Source organism: Microtus pennsylvanicus, chromosome 9 (assembly GCF_037038515.1).
Source record: "Microtus pennsylvanicus isolate mMicPen1 chromosome 9, mMicPen1.hap1, whole genome shotgun sequence".
In the NCBI taxonomy this organism is placed as follows: Eukaryota; Metazoa; Chordata; class Mammalia; order Rodentia; family Cricetidae; genus Microtus; species Microtus pennsylvanicus.
Window position 1 is genome coordinate 75,102,533 of NC_134587.1, and position 18,592 is coordinate 75,121,124.

Consider the following 18,592-nt stretch of genomic DNA (forward strand, 5'->3'; position numbering starts at 1 on the left):
TATTTTCTAAAGAGAATCTGGCTCACAAGTGGTTAGAATAAAATTATTTTGAAATTTTTAAAACATTTACATGCCCGGGGGCTGGAGAGATGGCTCAGTGGTTAAGAGCACTGGCTGCTCTTACAGAGGTCCTGAGTTCAGTTCCCAGCAACCACATGGTGGCTCACAACCATCTGTAATGAGATCTGGGGCCCTCCTCTGGCGTGTGGGCATAGATGGAGGCAGAATGTTGTACACATAATAAATAAATCTTTAAAAAAAATTTACATGCTCAACAGAAACAAGAAGAAAATATAAAACCCAAGGAATATAACTAAGATTGGGTGTCCATTTCTATAATGAAATTAGGAGATATAATTCTATGAAATCACATCAAAATCTAAAATAAAATTTGTTATTGCAAAAATTGCAAAACTCTAGAGATTCTGAATGTCTCCAGTAATTTGTAAGCTAGTGAAAATTAGGAAAGAAACAAGAGCTCATTGACTCTCCAGGGGACAGTACAGATGCCTGTAAAATAAAGCACCCTTCCACCTTCCACCCTCGCAAATACTTTCTGCTCGTAGGAAAAAACCCCAAATCAAGTTTGGATGACTAGACATTTAGGAAGAATCCACCAAAAAGCTATTACCTGTTATGAAAAAAAGAAAAAGAAAAGAAAGTGTAAAGCAGCAAGCAGCAATTCCAACAAATGTTCTCTTGACAATATAGACTCTTTAAACTATGCAATGCTATTTATTGTACTAAGTGGGTCTAACAAGTTAAGGTGGCCCTTGGTTTGTGTTTGTAAGTAAAGTTTTATTGAAGCACAGAAGGTGCACAGCTCTTTGCAAGTGTCTATGGTTACTTTTCGATCCAACAGCAGAACTGAGCAGCTGCAACAGACACTATGCATACCACAAAGCCTAAAGTATGTGCTCTGTGTGCATTTATACAACAAAGTAAGCCAGCCATTGATGGATATATTATTCCCTCTTGATTTAGTACCTCAGAAGGTTGGTGAGGAACATCATTACATTTTGTTCCTTCAGTCTGCTGTTTCAAAATTTGAAGTTCACATTCTGAAGTATCTGCCATCAAACAAGTTCTTTCCATATCACCTTCCGAGAGCTTGTCTTCTGCTTCATCTTCAAAGCCATCTTCTTCTTGCTTCACTTTATTTCTAAGCATATCGACTTCACTGTGTTTCACTAGACTGTCAAACTCTGGATCCCAAGCCTCTTCTTTAATTTTATGAAAAGTCCCATGGTCTCCAACTTGTTCCTCTTGCTCTCCCACAGCAGCCGAATCCTCTGATGACTTTAGGTTAGAACCACCGACCTGCTTCAGTTTAGTGTCGGTGTTTGCAGAGCCAAATAGCACCTTTCTCAAGGAACACAGATTTTCTGAAATATTCTTCAATAGTATAGGAACCCTAGAAAATTCAAAAAACATTATTCAAGCTTCATTTTATAAACCATAAAGACAAGCTTTAAAGGTTCTTGCTAAACAAAAGCTTACAAAGAAGACCCATTGATCTAAAGCTGTTCATCTCCCCATGGCCACATGAGATTAGGATTAGCAGTCTACTTGCCGGTCTAATTAGGTACTTCTGAGCCTAGCAGTCATCTTGCATATTCACTAAGAGTCAGTAGTTTGGTCCCAAAGTTATTTATGTCAGCTGTTTCTTTTTCTCTTAGATAATTAATTTAATAAAATATAAAGTACATCAATAAGACATGGCCACAACAACAAAGTAAAAACTATTTCATTGAATTCTGAACTAAACACACAAGAAAAGATAACAAATTTCTGGGGGAAAAAATGTTTCATGGTGAGCCCAGAGTCCTTTAGTCATTTCCCAAACCCTTTCAACCTTTCCTTCTAGCTCATCTCAATTCAATGTGGCAACCATCAACCCTCAGAACCACAATACAAAGGACTGCCGCGGTCACACTAAGCTAGAAGTAATCTTTATTATCCTTCCTGTCCTCCATTATATCTCTCCAGACTTACTCTTAGTCCTGCTGTAGCCAGGAGCCCTCAGCCCACCTTCATCCCCTTAAGACTCTGCCTCTTGGTGTAGCCCTTAGGCCCTAGTTCTTTGCCTGCCTACTAGACTTTCAGCCTTTCTTTCTAGCCCCTTTCCATTGCTTTGTGATACCTGCTGACTCCCAGGAACAATCTCTACTAGGGATTCCACAGTTACCAAACTTGGCTAAGACCCAGAATAGGCAACAAAAAAACAGAACACCCACCCAACAAAGGGATATTTACACTAAGAAACATGTCTAACACTGTAAACTCAGAAGCCTAGATCCCAAGACAAAACAAAATACCCACAAATGTAAACAGATAAGATAATATGCCTCCTCCAGAAGCCAGCAACTCCAATACAATAGGAACCAAGGAAGGCAACTTAGCTAAAGCACAAGAGAAGAACTTCAAAACAGCAATTATGAACTATTCAAGGACCTTAAAGAGGATATAAACAAATGCCTTAAAAGAAACAGTACATGAAATACAAACATTGCATGAAAAAAAATTTAAGAAATGAAATTAGAATTTAACAAAGAAATAGAATCACCAGAGAAAATCCAAAATGAAAAACATCAGAGGTAAGCCTCACCAACAGATCAAAAGACATGGAAGAAAGAAATTCAGGTCCTGAAAACAAGGCGAAGAAATGACAGTTCAGTCAAATGTTAAATCTAAAAAGATCCAGTCACAAAACATCCAGGAATCGTGGGATACTATGAAAAGACCAAACTTACAAAAAAAAAAAATAAATATAGATGAATGAGAAAAAATCCACGAAAAATATTTTAACAAAATCATATAAGAAATTTTCTCCAATCTCAAGAAAGAAAAATGTATAACAAAGTACAAGAAGCATACAGAAACTTAAATAGAAAGGACTGGAAAAGAATTTCCCCAGAGCACATAATTGAAATACTAAGCAGACAAAAGAAAGAAAGGATATTAAAGGCTGTAAGGGGAAAAGATCAAATAACATATAAGGTAGAGCCATTAAAATAACACCTGACTTCAATGGAGACTTTGAAAGCCAGAAAGGACCTGGACAGATGTTCTACAAGCTCCAAAAGACCACAAATGCCAGCCCAGACTACTATACCCAGCAAAACTATCAACCACAGTAAATGGAGGAAAAAAATCCATGATAAAACCAATATTAAGCATATCTATCTATCAATCCACCACTACAGAGAACACTAGAAGAAAAACTTTAGTCTAAAAAGGTTAACTACACCCAAGAAAATGCAAGGAATAATACCAAAATAGTATATAACCACAAAATAATAAATTGTTTTTAAAAAAAACTGTCCATTGATTGATAACTCAGCATTAACGGCCTAAATTCTACAATAAAAAGACATACAAACACTGTCTTCCATCACAAGGCTGATGCACGTGGGAACTCCCAGAGACTGTGTGATAGCATGCACAGGAACAGCAGAGGTTCAATCAGGACAAAATCCCTGTACCCCTAACCAAAAAATTCTTTACAATTGATACTACTGGGAAAGAAAAAAAACAGTTTTCTCCAATAAAGTGCCACTGGGCACGTCAACCACATTCCAGGGCAAGCCCCATACCAAGGGCTAGTTGACCAACACAAAATGAACCCCATGCTTTTTCTGTAGACTTTTTGCTTTGTGTTGTTTTGTTTGGGTATTATTTTCCTTATTGTTTTGTTATTGCTGTTGTTGTTTGCTTTGATTTTTGTTTATTTGTTTGTTGAGAGAGAGGGGTTCAAACCTGAAGTTGGGTGAGTAGGAAGATTATGAGGACCTGGAAGGAGTTGAGGAAGGGGAGAAAATGATTAAAAAAATATATTGTTATAAAAAAATAAATAAATAATATAACCTATAGTCAATATAATACAAAAGTTCATAAGAAAATACATAAAACTTCTTAGGACTCTGTATTCAGATGACTTCAAGCCATCTGAATTTTAAAGGAACTACAATTAGAAATCAGAGGTAACACACTCTGAGTGCAGCCTAAGTAAGAAACACTGTGCAGAACTACAAACAGCAGGCCTATGCTTAATGAAAACTCCATGATGCTTGCCTGGAGTGCACAAGGCCTCAAGCTCAATCCTCAGTACTATGGAAAGAAAAATTACATAATAAACAAAGAAATTAGAGAGAGCCAAAGGAGTTTCATAAGCAAAGAGATACATTTTATTATAAAATAAGAGCTTTTGGGGATATGTATTCTATTTTTTCAGTATTTAAATCAATGATTTATACAATCTGAAATGTTCATGTACCTCAAGGAAATTTTTATGTTAATGGTGCAAATGGAACTTAGCTCATCCATGAAAATAAACTATCAATGTGTGAGTTGATCCAGGAATTGCTTCCACATTATAAACTGCATTATTACAAGACACAGAAAAATCAAGCTAGAACTGACTGGAGGCTCCGTCCTGCTAGCTAGTATCGATATTTGGAGATATTGGTATTAAGCCAACTATTGGGGGGGGGGGCGACATCAAAGGAGTACTCAACTGTGTGCCATCCACGCTACGGAACCAACCTGCCAGGCAATGTGTGCCCATTGTTGACATAGTGACATGACCGGTTGTGTGGCAGCCAGCAGCATCCTGAAGGGATCTTCAGGAGGGAATATGTGACTGGTGGTAGAAATATGGTCAAACCCTTGACTGGGGAGGTCATGGGTCTTAGCAAGGGAACCTACTGCTGGCGTCCTGCTAAACAGACACAGTCATACTACTTTTTTTCATACTATTTTTATCATAGTGCTGCTCTCAGGCTTGGTCAGAGAAGCTTCTTTTTGCAGTGGGAGGTGGCTAATGAAGACTCACAATAGTCAGAGCGCTGAGTATAAATGATTGTTGTATGCTCAGCCTGAGGCGGGCTCTCTATGGTGCCCCTTCCCAGGCCCAGGAAACATCACAGAAAGGATGGAAAGACTGGAAGAGTCAGGAGATGTGGAGGAGTGCTGTAGGAAACACGGCCTTCTGGATATGACATAGCTACTGCAATCATAAGCACACAGCCTGCCGCTGTGGGTACTGCATAGGAGCTGCAAAAGGTAGGGCCTTTTAACATTCACCCCATGGATGAGGAAGCTCACTAGAGACCCCATCCTCCCCTAAGGAGCTCTGCAGTGTATGGCTGCCTGGAAAAGAGTAGGCATTCTGCAGCAGTATAGTCACTGGTAAGCTGCCAATGTCCAGTCAACAGCCTCCTAACCATGTTCATACAAATATTCCTAATCAAATTCAGAGTCTCATACACACATGTGTGCACGCACACACACATACACACACACGAAACTTGGAAGGAGAAAAGGAACTACTTAAAAAGAAGTGAGTCAGCAGGAATCAGGGATAAAAAGTGTAGGGGGGCAAATATGATCATAATAAACTATATGGAATCGTCAAAAATCAAAACGAAACTGCACAATTAACAACCCTCCAAAGTTTAGCTCAACCTTAAATTGTCAAAGTCTGTATCAACACAAACAAATTCAATATTAAAATTAAAATCGGGGGGGGGGGGCAGCGGCTGGAGAGATGGCTCAGTGGTTAAGAGTACTGGCGGTTCTTCCAGAGGACCTGGCTTCACTTCCCAGCACCCACATGGCAGCTTACAACTGCCGGTAACTCTACCTCCAGGGGATCTGACACCCTCGCAAAACACCAATGCATAGAAAGTAAAAATAAATAAATTATTTTAAAAAAATTAAAATCAGGGCTAAAAAGATGGTTAAGCAATTAAGAGCACTGGATGCTCTTCCAGAAAATTTAGGTTTGAGTCCTGGCACCAAAATGGTAACTCACAGTCAACTGCAATTCCAGTTCCATGGGCTCCAACCCTCCTCTGCACTTCTCAGAAACACGGCTCACAATATGTGCATGGACACATATGCAGGCAAACACCCATACACAAAAAATAATATTAAAACTTAATTAGTTAAGTTCAAAGTCTAAAAATGGACTTTTTTAAAATAATAAAATGTTATAAAGCTTTTTGTTAGTCAGACTGGCCTTGATCTTGTGATCCTCCTACCTCAGTCTCCTGAATACAGAGATTACATATATGTATCAACATGCCTGGCAATCTTATAAATCCTACTATATAGACAGCTGCTCATATGTAACAATGTGCATGAAAAATGTGGTAGGAACAGTTATGATAAATGTAATTGTGAAATAAATGTGCTGCTATAGCAACGGTGACACAGCTCAGCTAACAATACTATAATGTCTATTTATCCTGTACTAACATCAGAGGAGGACATAAGCACTTTAACGCTAAAAGCTGGCCTGTGAAGGCACACAAGGTAGCATACACTTTTCCTCCCTTAAGATTCTTAGCATGCTCACTAGTTAGCAGCAGACAAGCTCAACACCCTGCAGAAGTCAAATTCACCACAGCAATACCGCAGAGACACACTGGATTTAAGATCAATGACTAAACAATACTAAATAACACCAATCCTATCAGGGTCCTCGGAAACAAAAACAACCTTCCTTTCTGCAATAAACCTCAAACTATTCTATCTTGAGTTCTTGATGCTAAGAAAGCCTATTTAGCTTGCGGTTATGAAGCAAACCATCAGGTAAAGCTAATTTATACAAAGCATGTATTCTGTAAAATCAGGAATCATGTTTAAGAAAATCACATTAAAGGTGATTGAAATTGGTACCAGGAGTAGGGTATTGCTATGACCAGGCCAAACATCTTGTTTTGGGGAGGACTAAGAAGGGACTTTGAAACTTTGGGCTGGAAAAGCTAATGAGTGTTCAAAGCTTGGCGAGCTTTTCTATGGGAGCTTGAAAGATAAGGATGTTGAGAGTAATACAGCCCATAGAGGCCCAGCCTGTAATGTTCCAGAGGGAAGTTGGAGAGACCCTTACAGACTCTGTTTTGAGTGGAGAATCTGTCTGGTTAGCTGTAGCTGAAAAAGCAGCTGTGCCTTTTCAAGAGGCAAGACCCACTAAAGTGAAACCTTTGCATTACTGGGCCAATGGATGCTGGAGCTGAGAAATAGTGATGGTTCAGAAGAGACCAGCATCAATTAGGTGAAATCTTCTGAGAAATACTGCCTTGGACTTAGCACACAGAAGCTGTGTTCCAGAGGTGGCCAAGGTTGTGCCTCACAATGGCAGCTGAACTTGTTTTAATGCACACACATCAGCCGATAGAAACTTGAGAGCTAGCTCTCCAGTTACCAAATAGCACATGTTGAAGAACTAAAGCTTTTCTGTCTGCTGTGGAGGATGTTTGGAGTCTAGACACATAGCTCAGGGATTAAGGACGCATTCTGCTCTTGCAGAGGATCTGAGTTTGGTACCTAGCATACACAAGGTGTGTAGGTGGTTCACAACTATCTGAAGCTCCAGATCCAGGGGCAATCTGAAACCTCTGACCTCCGAGGGCACTTGCACTCACATGTACAGGCGTGCGTATAGGCACGCACATGCGCACACACATAAAAATAAAATAAATATTTAACATTACCATCCCTGACTTCAAACTCTATTACAGAGCTACAGTAATGAAAACAGGGTGGTACTGGCATAAAAACAGAGAAGTCGACCAATGGAATCGTATAGAAGACCCGGATTTTACCCCACAAACCTATGAACACCTCATTTTCGATAAAGGAGCTAAAAGTATACAATGGAAGAAAGAAAGCATCTTCAACAAATGGTGCTGGCACAACTGGATGTCAACCTGTAGAAGAATGAAAATAGACCCATATCTATCACCGTGCACAAAACTCAAGTCCAAATGGATTAAAGACCTCATTATCAGCCCGAAAACACTGAACCTGATAGAAGAGAAAGTGGGAAATACCCTACAACAGATGGGCACAGGTGATCGCTTCTTAGGTATAACCCCAGAAGCACAGGCATTAAGGGCAACATTGAATAAATGGGACCTACTAAAACTGAGAAGCTTCTGTAAAGCAAAGGACACTGTCACTAAGACACAAAGGCAACCTACTGACTGGGAGAAGATCTTCACCAACCCCGCAACAGACAAAGGTCTGATCTCCAAAATATATAGAGAACTCAAGAAACTAGACTTTAAAATGCTAATTAACCCAATTAAAAAATGGGGCACTGAACTGAACAGAGAATTCTCAACAGAAGAACTTCAAATGGCCAAAAGATACTTAAGGTCGTGCTCAACTTCCTTAGCAATCAGGGAAATGCAAATCAAAACAACTTTGAGATACCATCTTACACCTGTCAGAATGGCTAAAGTCAAAAACACCAAGGATAGCCTTTGCTGGAGAGGCTGTGGAGGAAGGGGTACCCTCATCCATTGCTGGTGGGAATGCAATCTTGTGCAACCACTGTGGAAGTCAGTGTTTCGGTTTCTCAGGAAATTCGGGATCAACCTACCCCTGGACCCAGCAATACCACTCTTGGGAATTTACCCAAGAGATGTTCAATCACATGTCAAAAGCATTTGTTCAACTATGTTCATAGCAGTATTATTTGTAATAGCCAGAACCTGGAAACAACCTAGATGCCCTTCAATGGAAGAATGGATGAAGAAAGTATGGAATATATACACACTAGAGTACTACGCTGCGGTAAAAAACAATGACTTCTCGAATTTTGCATGCAAATGGATGGAAATAGAAAACACTATCCTGAGTGAGGTATCCCAGACCCAAAAAGAAGAACATGGGATGTACTCACTCATAATTGGTTTCTAGCCATAAATAGGGGTCACAGAATCTACAATTGGCGAACCTAAAGAAGCTAAGTAAGAAGGTGAACACAAGGAAAAACATATCGTTATCCTCTTGGATAAGGGAAGTAGACAAAATTGCCGGGGAGAAAAGTGGGATCTTGGGGGTGGGGTGGGAAGGGGGTAAGGGGAGATGGGGTGAGAAAAGGTAGAAGGGAAGGAGGGGGGACTTGGGGAAATAGGAGGATCGGGATAAAGGAAGGTTGGATAGGGGAGCACGGAACCACAATCCTTAGTTAAGGGACCCACTTTAGGGTGGGCAGGAGAATTGACCCTAGAGGGGCTCCCAGGTGCCCAAGCTGAGGTCCCCAGTTAGTTCCTTGGGCAGCTGAGGATAGGGAACCTGAAATGACCCCATCCTAGCGCAATACTGACGAATATCTTGCATATCATCTTAGAACTTTCATCTGGCGAGGGATGGAGATAGAGACAGAGACCCACACTGGAGCACTGGACTGAGCTCCCAAGGTCCCAATGAGGAGCAGAAGGAGGGAGAACATCAGCAAAGAAGTCGGGACCACGAGGGGTGCACCCACCCACTGAGACAGTGGAGCTGATCTACTGGGAGCTCACCAAGGCCAGCTGGACTATTACCAAAAAAAGCATGGGATAAAACTGAACTCTCTGATCATGTCGAACAATGAGGGCTGATGAGACGCCAAGGACAATGGCACGCAGTTTTGATCCGACGCAATCTGCTGGCTTGGTGGGAGCCTAGCCAGTTTGGATGTTCACCTTCCTAGATATGGACGGAGGGGGGAGGACCTAGGACTTACCACAGGGCAGGGAACCCTGACTGCTCTTTGGACTGGAGAGAGAGGGGGAGAGGAGTGGGGGGAAGGGGAGAGGGGTGGGAGGAGGGGGAGAAGAGTGGGAGGAGAGGGAGAAGAGTGGGAGGAGGGGGAGGGAAAGGGGAGGCTGGGAGGAGGTGGAAATTTGTTTTTTTTTTCTTTATTCTTCTTTTATCAATAAAAAATGTTTAAAAAAAAAAAAAAGATCAATGACTAAACAATACTAAATAACACCAATCCTATCAGGGTCCTCGGAAACAAAAACAACCTTCCTTTCTGCAATAAACCTCAAACTATTCTATCTTGAGTTCTTGATGCTAAGAAAGCCTATTTAGCTTGCGGTTATGAAGCAAACCATCAGGTAAAGCTAATTTATACAAAGCATGTATTCTGTAAAATCAGGAATCATGTTTAAGAAAATCACATTAAAGGTGATTGAAATTGGTACCAGGAGTAGGGTATTGCTATGACCAGGCCAAACATCTTGTTTTGGGGAGGACTAAGAAGGGACTTTGAAACTTTGGGCTGGAAAAGCTAATGAGTGTTCAAAGCTTGGCGAGCTTTTCTATGGGAGCTTGAAAGATAAGGATGTTGAGAGTAATACAGCCCATAGAGGCCCAGCCTGTAATGTTCCAGAGGGAAGTTGGAGAGACCCTTACAGACTCTGTTTTGAGTGGAGAATCTGTCTGGTTAGCTGTAGCTGAAAAAGCAGCTGTGCCTTTTCAAGAGGCAAGACCCACTAAAGTGAAACCTTTGCATTACTGGGCCAATGGATGCTGGAGCTGAGAAATAGTGATGGTTCAGAAGAGACCAGCATCAATTAGGTGAAATCTTCTGAGAAATACTGCCTTGGACTTAGCACACAGAAGCTGTGTTCCAGAGGTGGCCAAGGTTGTGCCTCACAATGGCAGCTGAACTTGTTTTAATGCACACACATCAGCCGATAGAAACTTGAGAGCTAGCTCTCCAGTTACCAAATAGCACATGTTGAAGAACTAAAGCTTTTCTGTCTGCTGTGGAGGATGTTTGGAGTCTAGACACATAGCTCAGGGATTAAGGACGCATTCTGCTCTTGCAGAGGATCTGAGTTTGGTACCTAGCATACACAAGGTGTGTAGGTGGTTCACAACTATCTGAAGCTCCAGATCCAGGGGCAATCTGAAACCTCTGACCTCCGAGGGCACTTGCACTCACATGTACAGGCGTGCGTATAGGCACGCACATGCGCACACACATAAAAATAAAATAAATATTTAACATTACCATCCCTGACTTCAAACTCTATTACAGAGCTACAGTAATGAAAACAGGGTGGTACTGGCATAAAAACAGAGAAGTCGACCAATGGAATCGTATAGAAGACCCGGATTTTACCCCACAAACCTATGAACACCTCATTTTCGATAAAGGAGCTAAAAGTATACAATGGAAGAAAGAAAGCATCTTCAACAAATGGTGCTGGCACAACTGGATGTCAACCTGTAGAAGAATGAAAATAGACCCATATCTATCACCGTGCACAAAACTCAAGTCCAAATGGATTAAAGACCTCATTATCAGCCCGAAAACACTGAACCTGATAGAAGAGAAAGTGGGAAATACCCTACAACAGATGGGCACAGGTGATCGCTTCTTAGGTATAACCCCAGAAGCACAGGCATTAAGGGCAACATTGAATAAATGGGACCTACTAAAACTGAGAAGCTTCTGTAAAGCAAAGGACACTGTCACTAAGACACAAAGGCAACCTACTGACTGGGAGAAGATCTTCACCAACCCCGCAACAGACAAAGGTCTGATCTCCAAAATATATAGAGAACTCAAGAAACTAGACTTTAAAATGCTAATTAACCCAATTAAAAAATGGGGCACTGAACTGAACAGAGAATTCTCAACAGAAGAACTTCAAATGGCCAAAAGATACTTAAGGTCGTGCTCAACTTCCTTAGCAATCAGGGAAATGCAAATCAAAACAACTTTGAGATACCATCTTACACCTGTCAGAATGGCTAAAGTCAAAAACACCAAGGATAGCCTTTGCTGGAGAGGCTGTGGAGGAAGGGGTACCCTCATCCATTGCTGGTGGGAATGCAATCTTGTGCAACCACTGTGGAAGTCAGTGTTTCGGTTTCTCAGGAAATTCGGGATCAACCTACCCCTGGACCCAGCAATACCACTCTTGGGAATTTACCCAAGAGATGTTCAATCACATGTCAAAAGCATTTGTTCAACTATGTTCATAGCAGTATTATTTGTAATAGCCAGAACCTGGAAACAACCTAGATGCCCTTCAATGGAAGAATGGATGAAGAAAGTATGGAATATATACACACTAGAGTACTACGCTGCGGTAAAAAACAATGACTTCTCGAATTTTGCATGCAAATGGATGGAAATAGAAAACACTATCCTGAGTGAGGTATCCCAGACCCAAAAAGAAGAACATGGGATGTACTCACTCATAATTGGTTTCTAGCCATAAATAGGGGTCACAGAATCTACAATTGGCGAACCTAAAGAAGCTAAGTAAGAAGAACTTTCATCTGGTGATGGATGGAGATAGAGACAGAGACCGAGACCCACACTGGAGCACTGGACTGAGCTCCCAAGGTCCCAATGAGGAGCAGAAGGAGGGAGAACATGAGCAAAGAAGTCGGGACCACGAGGGGTGCACCCACCCACTGAGACAGTGGAGCTGATCTACTGGGAGCTCACCAAGGCCAGCTGGACTATTACCAAAAAAAGCATGGGATAAAACTGAACTCTCTGATCATGACGAACAATGAGGGCTGATGAGACGCCAAGGACAATGGCACGCAGTTTTGATCCTACGCAAGCTGCTGGCTTGGTGGGAGCCTAGCCAGTTTGGATGTTCACCTTCCTAGATATGGACGGAGGGGGGAGGACCTAGGACTTACCACAGGGCAGGGAACCCTGACTGCTCTTTGGACTGGAGAGGGAGGGGGAGAGGAGTGGGGAGAAGGGGAGAGGGGTGGGAGGAGGGGGAGAAGAGTGGGAGGAGGGGGAGGGAAAGGGGAGGCTGGGAGGAGGTGGAAATTTGTTTTTTTTTTCCTTTATTCTTTTATCAATAAAAAAAATAATCAAAAAAAAATAAATAAATAAATATTTTAAAAAGCACAGTATTTCACCTCTGTAGAGTCTCCAAGTTTCTGCAGTTGACAGGAAAATGTGTGGCCAGGTCTCTCATTTCTTCAGAGATTGAGTTCAGCTTTTTCTTCATCTCATTAGGCAGGCTTTCCTCTGCTAGAAAAAAAAACTACCAATATTCAAATTAAAAAGCAGAGATTTTATTGAGTCACATAATAGGGCTAGTACCAGATCTTCATCTAGTCCCTACAGTGAACCCAAGTAAACACGTCCTTGAGTTCCAAATTCACTTTCCTCACTTGTACTTTCAAACTTCTTTTTCAAATTTTTGCTATTTGAAATTTAGAGTATAATTCTAAATTTATAAACTATAAATTCAAAGTTTACTGACCTAGACAGAGGAGAAGAGAAGTGAGATTCTAACTAACACTACTCTGATTCAGAAATCAATTTAATACCATGTGAGTTGGGACTTAAAACTGTTTGGAGTCACTCTTCATTGCCTTAATCAGTCATCAGCATAAGAAAATTTGAACCTTACATCTGTGGCGCCTTCCAGACTCTCAACTTCACCCCATCTGATATGACATTCTGTGTCAACAGCAAGAAGCCTGCCTTCACTTTCGTTTTGTTTGGTTTGGTTGATGGTTTTTGAAAAAGGTTTCTCTGTGTAGCCCTGGCTGTCCTGGAATTTGCTCTGTAGACCAGGCTGTCCTCAAAGCCTGAGTCTGCCTCCTGAGTGCTGAGATTAAAGGCTTGCATCCCCACAGCCAGGCTGAGAATACAGATATGGCTCAGTTGTAAGAGCACAGGCTGCTCTCCCTTCCGAAGCCATCATCTCCTTGATTAGAATTTCTTCACCAATTCACCTATCCCTCAAACAGCCCAGGCTCTCCTGAAGCATACAACATAAGATCACATATCTTTTTATTCCAGACTGCTAGGCATCTTGCGACATTACATCATTTTACTCACAAATGATTGGTAACTGTCTTTCCCTCCACAATCATTTCTGTGATCATTCCTAGTGACTTTAACACCCACAGAGATGTTCCATCCACGTTGGGACCTCGTATTCCCAGCTCCTCCATTTCCAACGACCTTTTCCTCATCTAACCTGAGCCACTCATTCCCACAAACAGAGGTCTGACCTTAAAACTGCCCAATGAAACCACCGCTCACTACCTACTTTCACTCACGAACATTCTGCACTCTTAATACAGATGTACCTGTCACTCTTTCCCCAGTCAATGTGCTGACACTTGAGAATGAAGCCGATTGACCCTGCCCTTTCCTCACCCACACACCATCTACTCCCCACCATGCTTCCTTCCCTTTCCGAGCCACACCATAGTGTCCGTTCCTTTGACTCTCAACTTCCTTCTTTTTACGCACCTCCTTATATGGGAGCTGGGTAGGGGGGCCCCCAAAGAATAAAAGAGTGAAAAACAACCAACTATAGCTTCACACCCCTGAGCTAAGGGTTATAGATTGGCCATCATTGGGCTTCTGTTTTCTTTGCTTTAGTATAAAATCTTGAAGTTGGATTCACAACATAGGATGCCCTAACTGACCGGACCCAACCTTCTCTTCCAGATTGTTTCCTAGAAATCTTGCTCATCCTCTTGGGTTCCACTCTCTGTCCTTACACAAGGAAAGCAGTTATCTTCGGGGGCGTGGTACTTTCATCTAAGCGTTCGCACCTCTTCCTTTAGACAGCCATACGGTATTGCCCTTGCTTGTCAAATGGAATCAATACATAATAAACACTGATATATAATAAACACTAGACAAATCTATGCCATATGAATCAATGATTTTTTTCCTTTGTGAATAGTTTCTAAAAAATATTATTTATATGCACTTAAAATCATATTCCTTAGATTATCTTTCTCCATCATTCAAAGTAATATAATTAGTATGACTGACATAATTTTAGCATGATTTCTACCAACATCATTATACTATTCAACTCATGCTATGCTTCTAATATTTTTGTACTACCAAAGCCTCTGGATCCTTTTTGCTCTAGAAGGACAGCCTCTATCTGCTATACTCTTTTGTCACATAAAACACCAATACAACTAAAGTATTAAAAGTAGGTGGCCAATGATGATTAATTATAGGCCCTCAGTTTGTCAAAATCTCAGCAAAATTCAGAACAGTTGATAACATCCTCCTACGTCAAATGTATTCTTCCCCTGCTTTCTGCATACAATACTTGTTCATTTCTTTCCACACCTAGGGCAACTGCTATAGTGTCCCCTCCTCCACACAAGGATTAGACACAAGGGTTTTTCAGGATCCTTAGCCCTAGTATTTTATCTCAAACAAACTGTCTTCTGAGGTACAACCTACAGATCTAGGTGTCCACAGGCCACCACCCTCTTGCTCTCTGAGCTGTTTCTCCCCTTTAACATATTTCCAAGCAACTGTAAAACTTCACACCTAGAGCCTGCTCTTAATTACCCGGGTTAATCTGCCAGGCCGCCAAAACCTTGGCACACAACTGTCATTACCTCAGATTCTGTTGACTCTGCTTCTCCATTAGATATATCTTGAAGCTATGCACTCCTGTCAAACCTTGACACAAATAACCAATTCAAGTTCCCATTTTTTTCTACAATCCATTTGCTCTCTTTATGGCTTGTTTTGTTGGTCTGTTTTATTCTAGATTGTTTTGTTGATCTGTTTTATTCTAGATTGTTTTGTAAGTCTGTTTTAAACGCACTGCATTCCACTTCCCTCCATAGCTTCCATTTGCTCTTCGGAAGGAAGGCAGTCTCTCCAGCACATTCTGCTTCTCCGACATTACAGTCCTAGTCAACAGTTTGCCATACGGCACAAGTTTCAGACACCTTACCTGTCACTCTGCACCTGTCTACCCTTTTCCCTTTGGCTCTGGTTAGCAAACATCTGCTCCTGTTTCAGGCATTACCTCAAGTATCACCTTTTCCAGGAAATATTTTCAAATACCAATGACTATGTAAATTATGTTATTGCTCGGAAAGTTTTCAATTTCAGAGCATTCCAGATTATATATTAGGAATGCTCGATCTATGTAACAATTCTCTCTGGCCATCAACAGAGGGGCTTTGCATACTCTGCCCCTTTAGTGCTCACAACTAATCCATGGATAGCTTGCTATTATCCATTTTCCAAGCATGGGGAAAAAGACAAGAGAGCTAAAATTCCACCACTGGGCCATGTAGCACAAAAGCTAATGTTTACCCCCTGCTGCTTGACTCCTGCAGTCATTACCCTATCAAAACATCTGACCAGGACAATGAAATTGAATGAAGAAAACAGCAACTTAAGCACATCTCATACATACTAAAATATTGCATTTAAGACTCTTTAAACCATTTGTAGGAAGAAGGTATATGCTTCCAGCCTAGAGGAAGCTGGTTGGCTCACTGATGTTATCAACGACAGTGAGTATCAAGTCTGTGGGATTGAACAGCAGCACCACAACAAAACCAAGGTCCAGTCCTTAATCCTGATGTATTTCCCTGTCAGGGCAATACTGTTCAGACATTTAAGCAGCAGCATAATATTTTGCAAAGATGTATTGACTTTTTGAAACAAGTTGCACAAAACATCAAATTCACATTCCCTTTTACTTTGAGCCATAACACACCTTTGTTTAGAGCAAACACTTGCACAGTATCACCCAAATTTTCTAATTTTTGATAGATGATAAAACCAGCCTATAAAAAAGCAACAGAAAAACAAAGTACAAGTTAAAGATAATCACAATAAATATGTGTGTCATCTCTCTAGCAAAATCTACAAGAATACTTTCCAATACAATCCTAGATTCCAGAACGTACAGATTATAAATATAAAATTCATCTAAGAACAGCAGCAACTAAATTTGGGAGCATTTTTTTCTAAATTTCCACATTTTAAATATAAGTATAGGGAATAAGGCTAATTTAAATATAGAAAGCCTATGATTTTTCTTATTCAGAATTGCTTATATACAAAATACATCATCAGACCATTTGTGCCGGCTAAGCCTCGGCCTTTCGTGATTTCAATAAGTTCACATTCTTTTACACAGAAATTGGACATCAGTATGCTTCATGACAGTGAACAGAACTACCACTACACAATCTATTAATTGGTACTTTGTATTAACATGTAGAATTTCACTTGATGTATTCCTAGGCAATTTTTGATACCAGACTAAAATAAAATATTTTAGCTAATGACACTATCACAGTAAAACTTCTCTAAAGCAATTTAGTACAAGAAATTAAAAAAAATGACATAATGAAAGGTTTTTAAATACGTACATAAGCATCAGTAGCTGCATACAGTTTCTGGTCGTCACTGAGGGGGAAATTGCTCCAGTTACTACAGCGGATGGACTTGTCCTTCAGAAGCTGCTTTCCTAAAATGTGTTTAACCATGCCATTGAGGCTCCAAGTCTCCGCACACCTCAGCTGGAAGTAATGAAAAGGCAATGTAGCAGACATACTCCTTACTGTCAGCTATACCTAAGCCCCACCAAAGGATCAGACCACAAATACAGCTAGAAAAGTACCAGAATAAACAAGCTTCCCATCACTAAAATCTCATTTATAGTCTACATTATGAATTTAACTCTGAGATTCCCTAGTGTGGGAATTAAAATACTTAAACTTACAAATAATACTGCTATGAACATAGTTGAACAAATGCTTTTGACATGTGATAGAACATCTCTTGGGTAAATTCCCAAGAGTGGTATTGCTGGGTCCAGGGGTAGGTTGATCCCGAATTTCCTGAGAAACCGAAACACTGACTTCCACAGTGGTTGCACAAGATTGCATTCCCACCAGCAATGGATGAGGGTACCCCTTCCTCCACAGCCTCTCCAGCAAAGGCTATCCTTGGTGTTTTTGACTTTAGCCATTCTGACAGGTGTAAGATGGTATCTCAAAGTTGTTTTGATTTGCATTTCCCTGATTGCTAAGGAAGTTGAGCACGACCTTAAGTATCTTTTGGCCATTTGAAGTTCTTCTGTTGAGAATTCTCTGTTCAGTTCAGTGCCCCATTTTTTAATTGGGTTAATTAGCATTTTAAAGTCTAGTTTCTTGAGTTCTCTATATATTTTGGAGATCAGACCTTTGTCTGTTGCGGGGTTGGTGAAGATCTTCTCCCAGTCAGTAGGTTGCCTTTGTGTCTTAGTGAACCTGGAAACAACCTAGATGCCCTTCAATGGAAGAATGGATGAAGAAAGTATGGAATATATACACACTAGAGTACTACGATGCGGTAAAAAACAATGACTTCTCGAATTTTGCATGCAAATGGATGGAAATAGAAAACACTATCCTGAGTGAGGTATCCCAGACCCAAAAAGAAGAACATGGGATGTACTCACTCATAATTGGTTTCTAGCCATAAATAGGGGTCACAGAATCTACAATTGGCGAACCTAAAGAAGCTAAGTAAGAAGGTGAACACAAGGAAAAACATATCGTTATCCTCTTGGATAAGGGAAGTAGACAAAATTGCCGGGGAGAAAAGTGGGATCTTGGGGGTGGGGTGGGAAGGGGGTAAGGGGAGATGGGGAGAGAAAAGGTAGAAGGGAATGAGGGGGGACTTGGGGAAATAGGAGGATCGGGATAAAGGAAGGTTGGATAGGGGAGCACGGAACCACAATTCTTAGTTAAGGGACCCACTTTAGGGTGGGCAGGAGAATTGACCCTAGAGGGGCTCCCAGGTGCCCAAGCTGAGGTCCCCAGTTAGTTCCTTGGGCAGCTGAGGATAGGGAACCTGAAATGACCCCATCCTAGCGCAATACTGACGAATATCTTGCATATCATCTTAGAACTTTCATCTGGTGATGGATGGAGATAGAGACAGAGACCGAGACCCACACTGGAGCACTGGACTGAGCTCCCAAGGTCCCAATGAGGAGCAGAAGGAGGGAGAACATGAGCAAAGAAGTCA

The 18,592-nt window shown here is 41.1% G+C and overlaps 1 protein-coding gene and 1 long non-coding RNA gene across 4 annotated transcripts in view; one reads left to right on the top strand and one right to left on the bottom strand.

Moving 5' to 3' along the window:
• The window catches only part of LOC142857736 (uncharacterized), a 507,050-nt gene that overhangs the window by 244,376 nt on the left and 244,082 nt on the right, over positions 1 to 18,592 (top strand). The window lies entirely within an intron of this gene.
• The window catches only part of Wrn (WRN RecQ like helicase), a 105,117-nt gene that overhangs the window by 69,105 nt on the left and 17,420 nt on the right, over positions 1 to 18,592 (bottom strand). For 2 of the 3 annotated variants that reach the window (XM_075986499.1, XM_075986500.1), the window contains exons 6-9: positions 16,948 to 17,097; positions 16,287 to 16,356; positions 12,688 to 12,802; positions 988 to 1,414 (exon numbers count right to left, since the gene is read on the bottom strand). In XM_075986499.1, coding sequence (XP_075842614.1) covers positions 988 to 1,414; positions 12,688 to 12,802; positions 16,287 to 16,356; positions 16,948 to 17,097 — 762 coding nt within the window. The remainder of the gene's footprint in view (positions 1 to 987; positions 1,415 to 12,687; positions 12,803 to 16,286; positions 16,357 to 16,947; positions 17,098 to 18,592) is intronic. The other variant, XM_075986501.1, reaches the window with a different exon arrangement.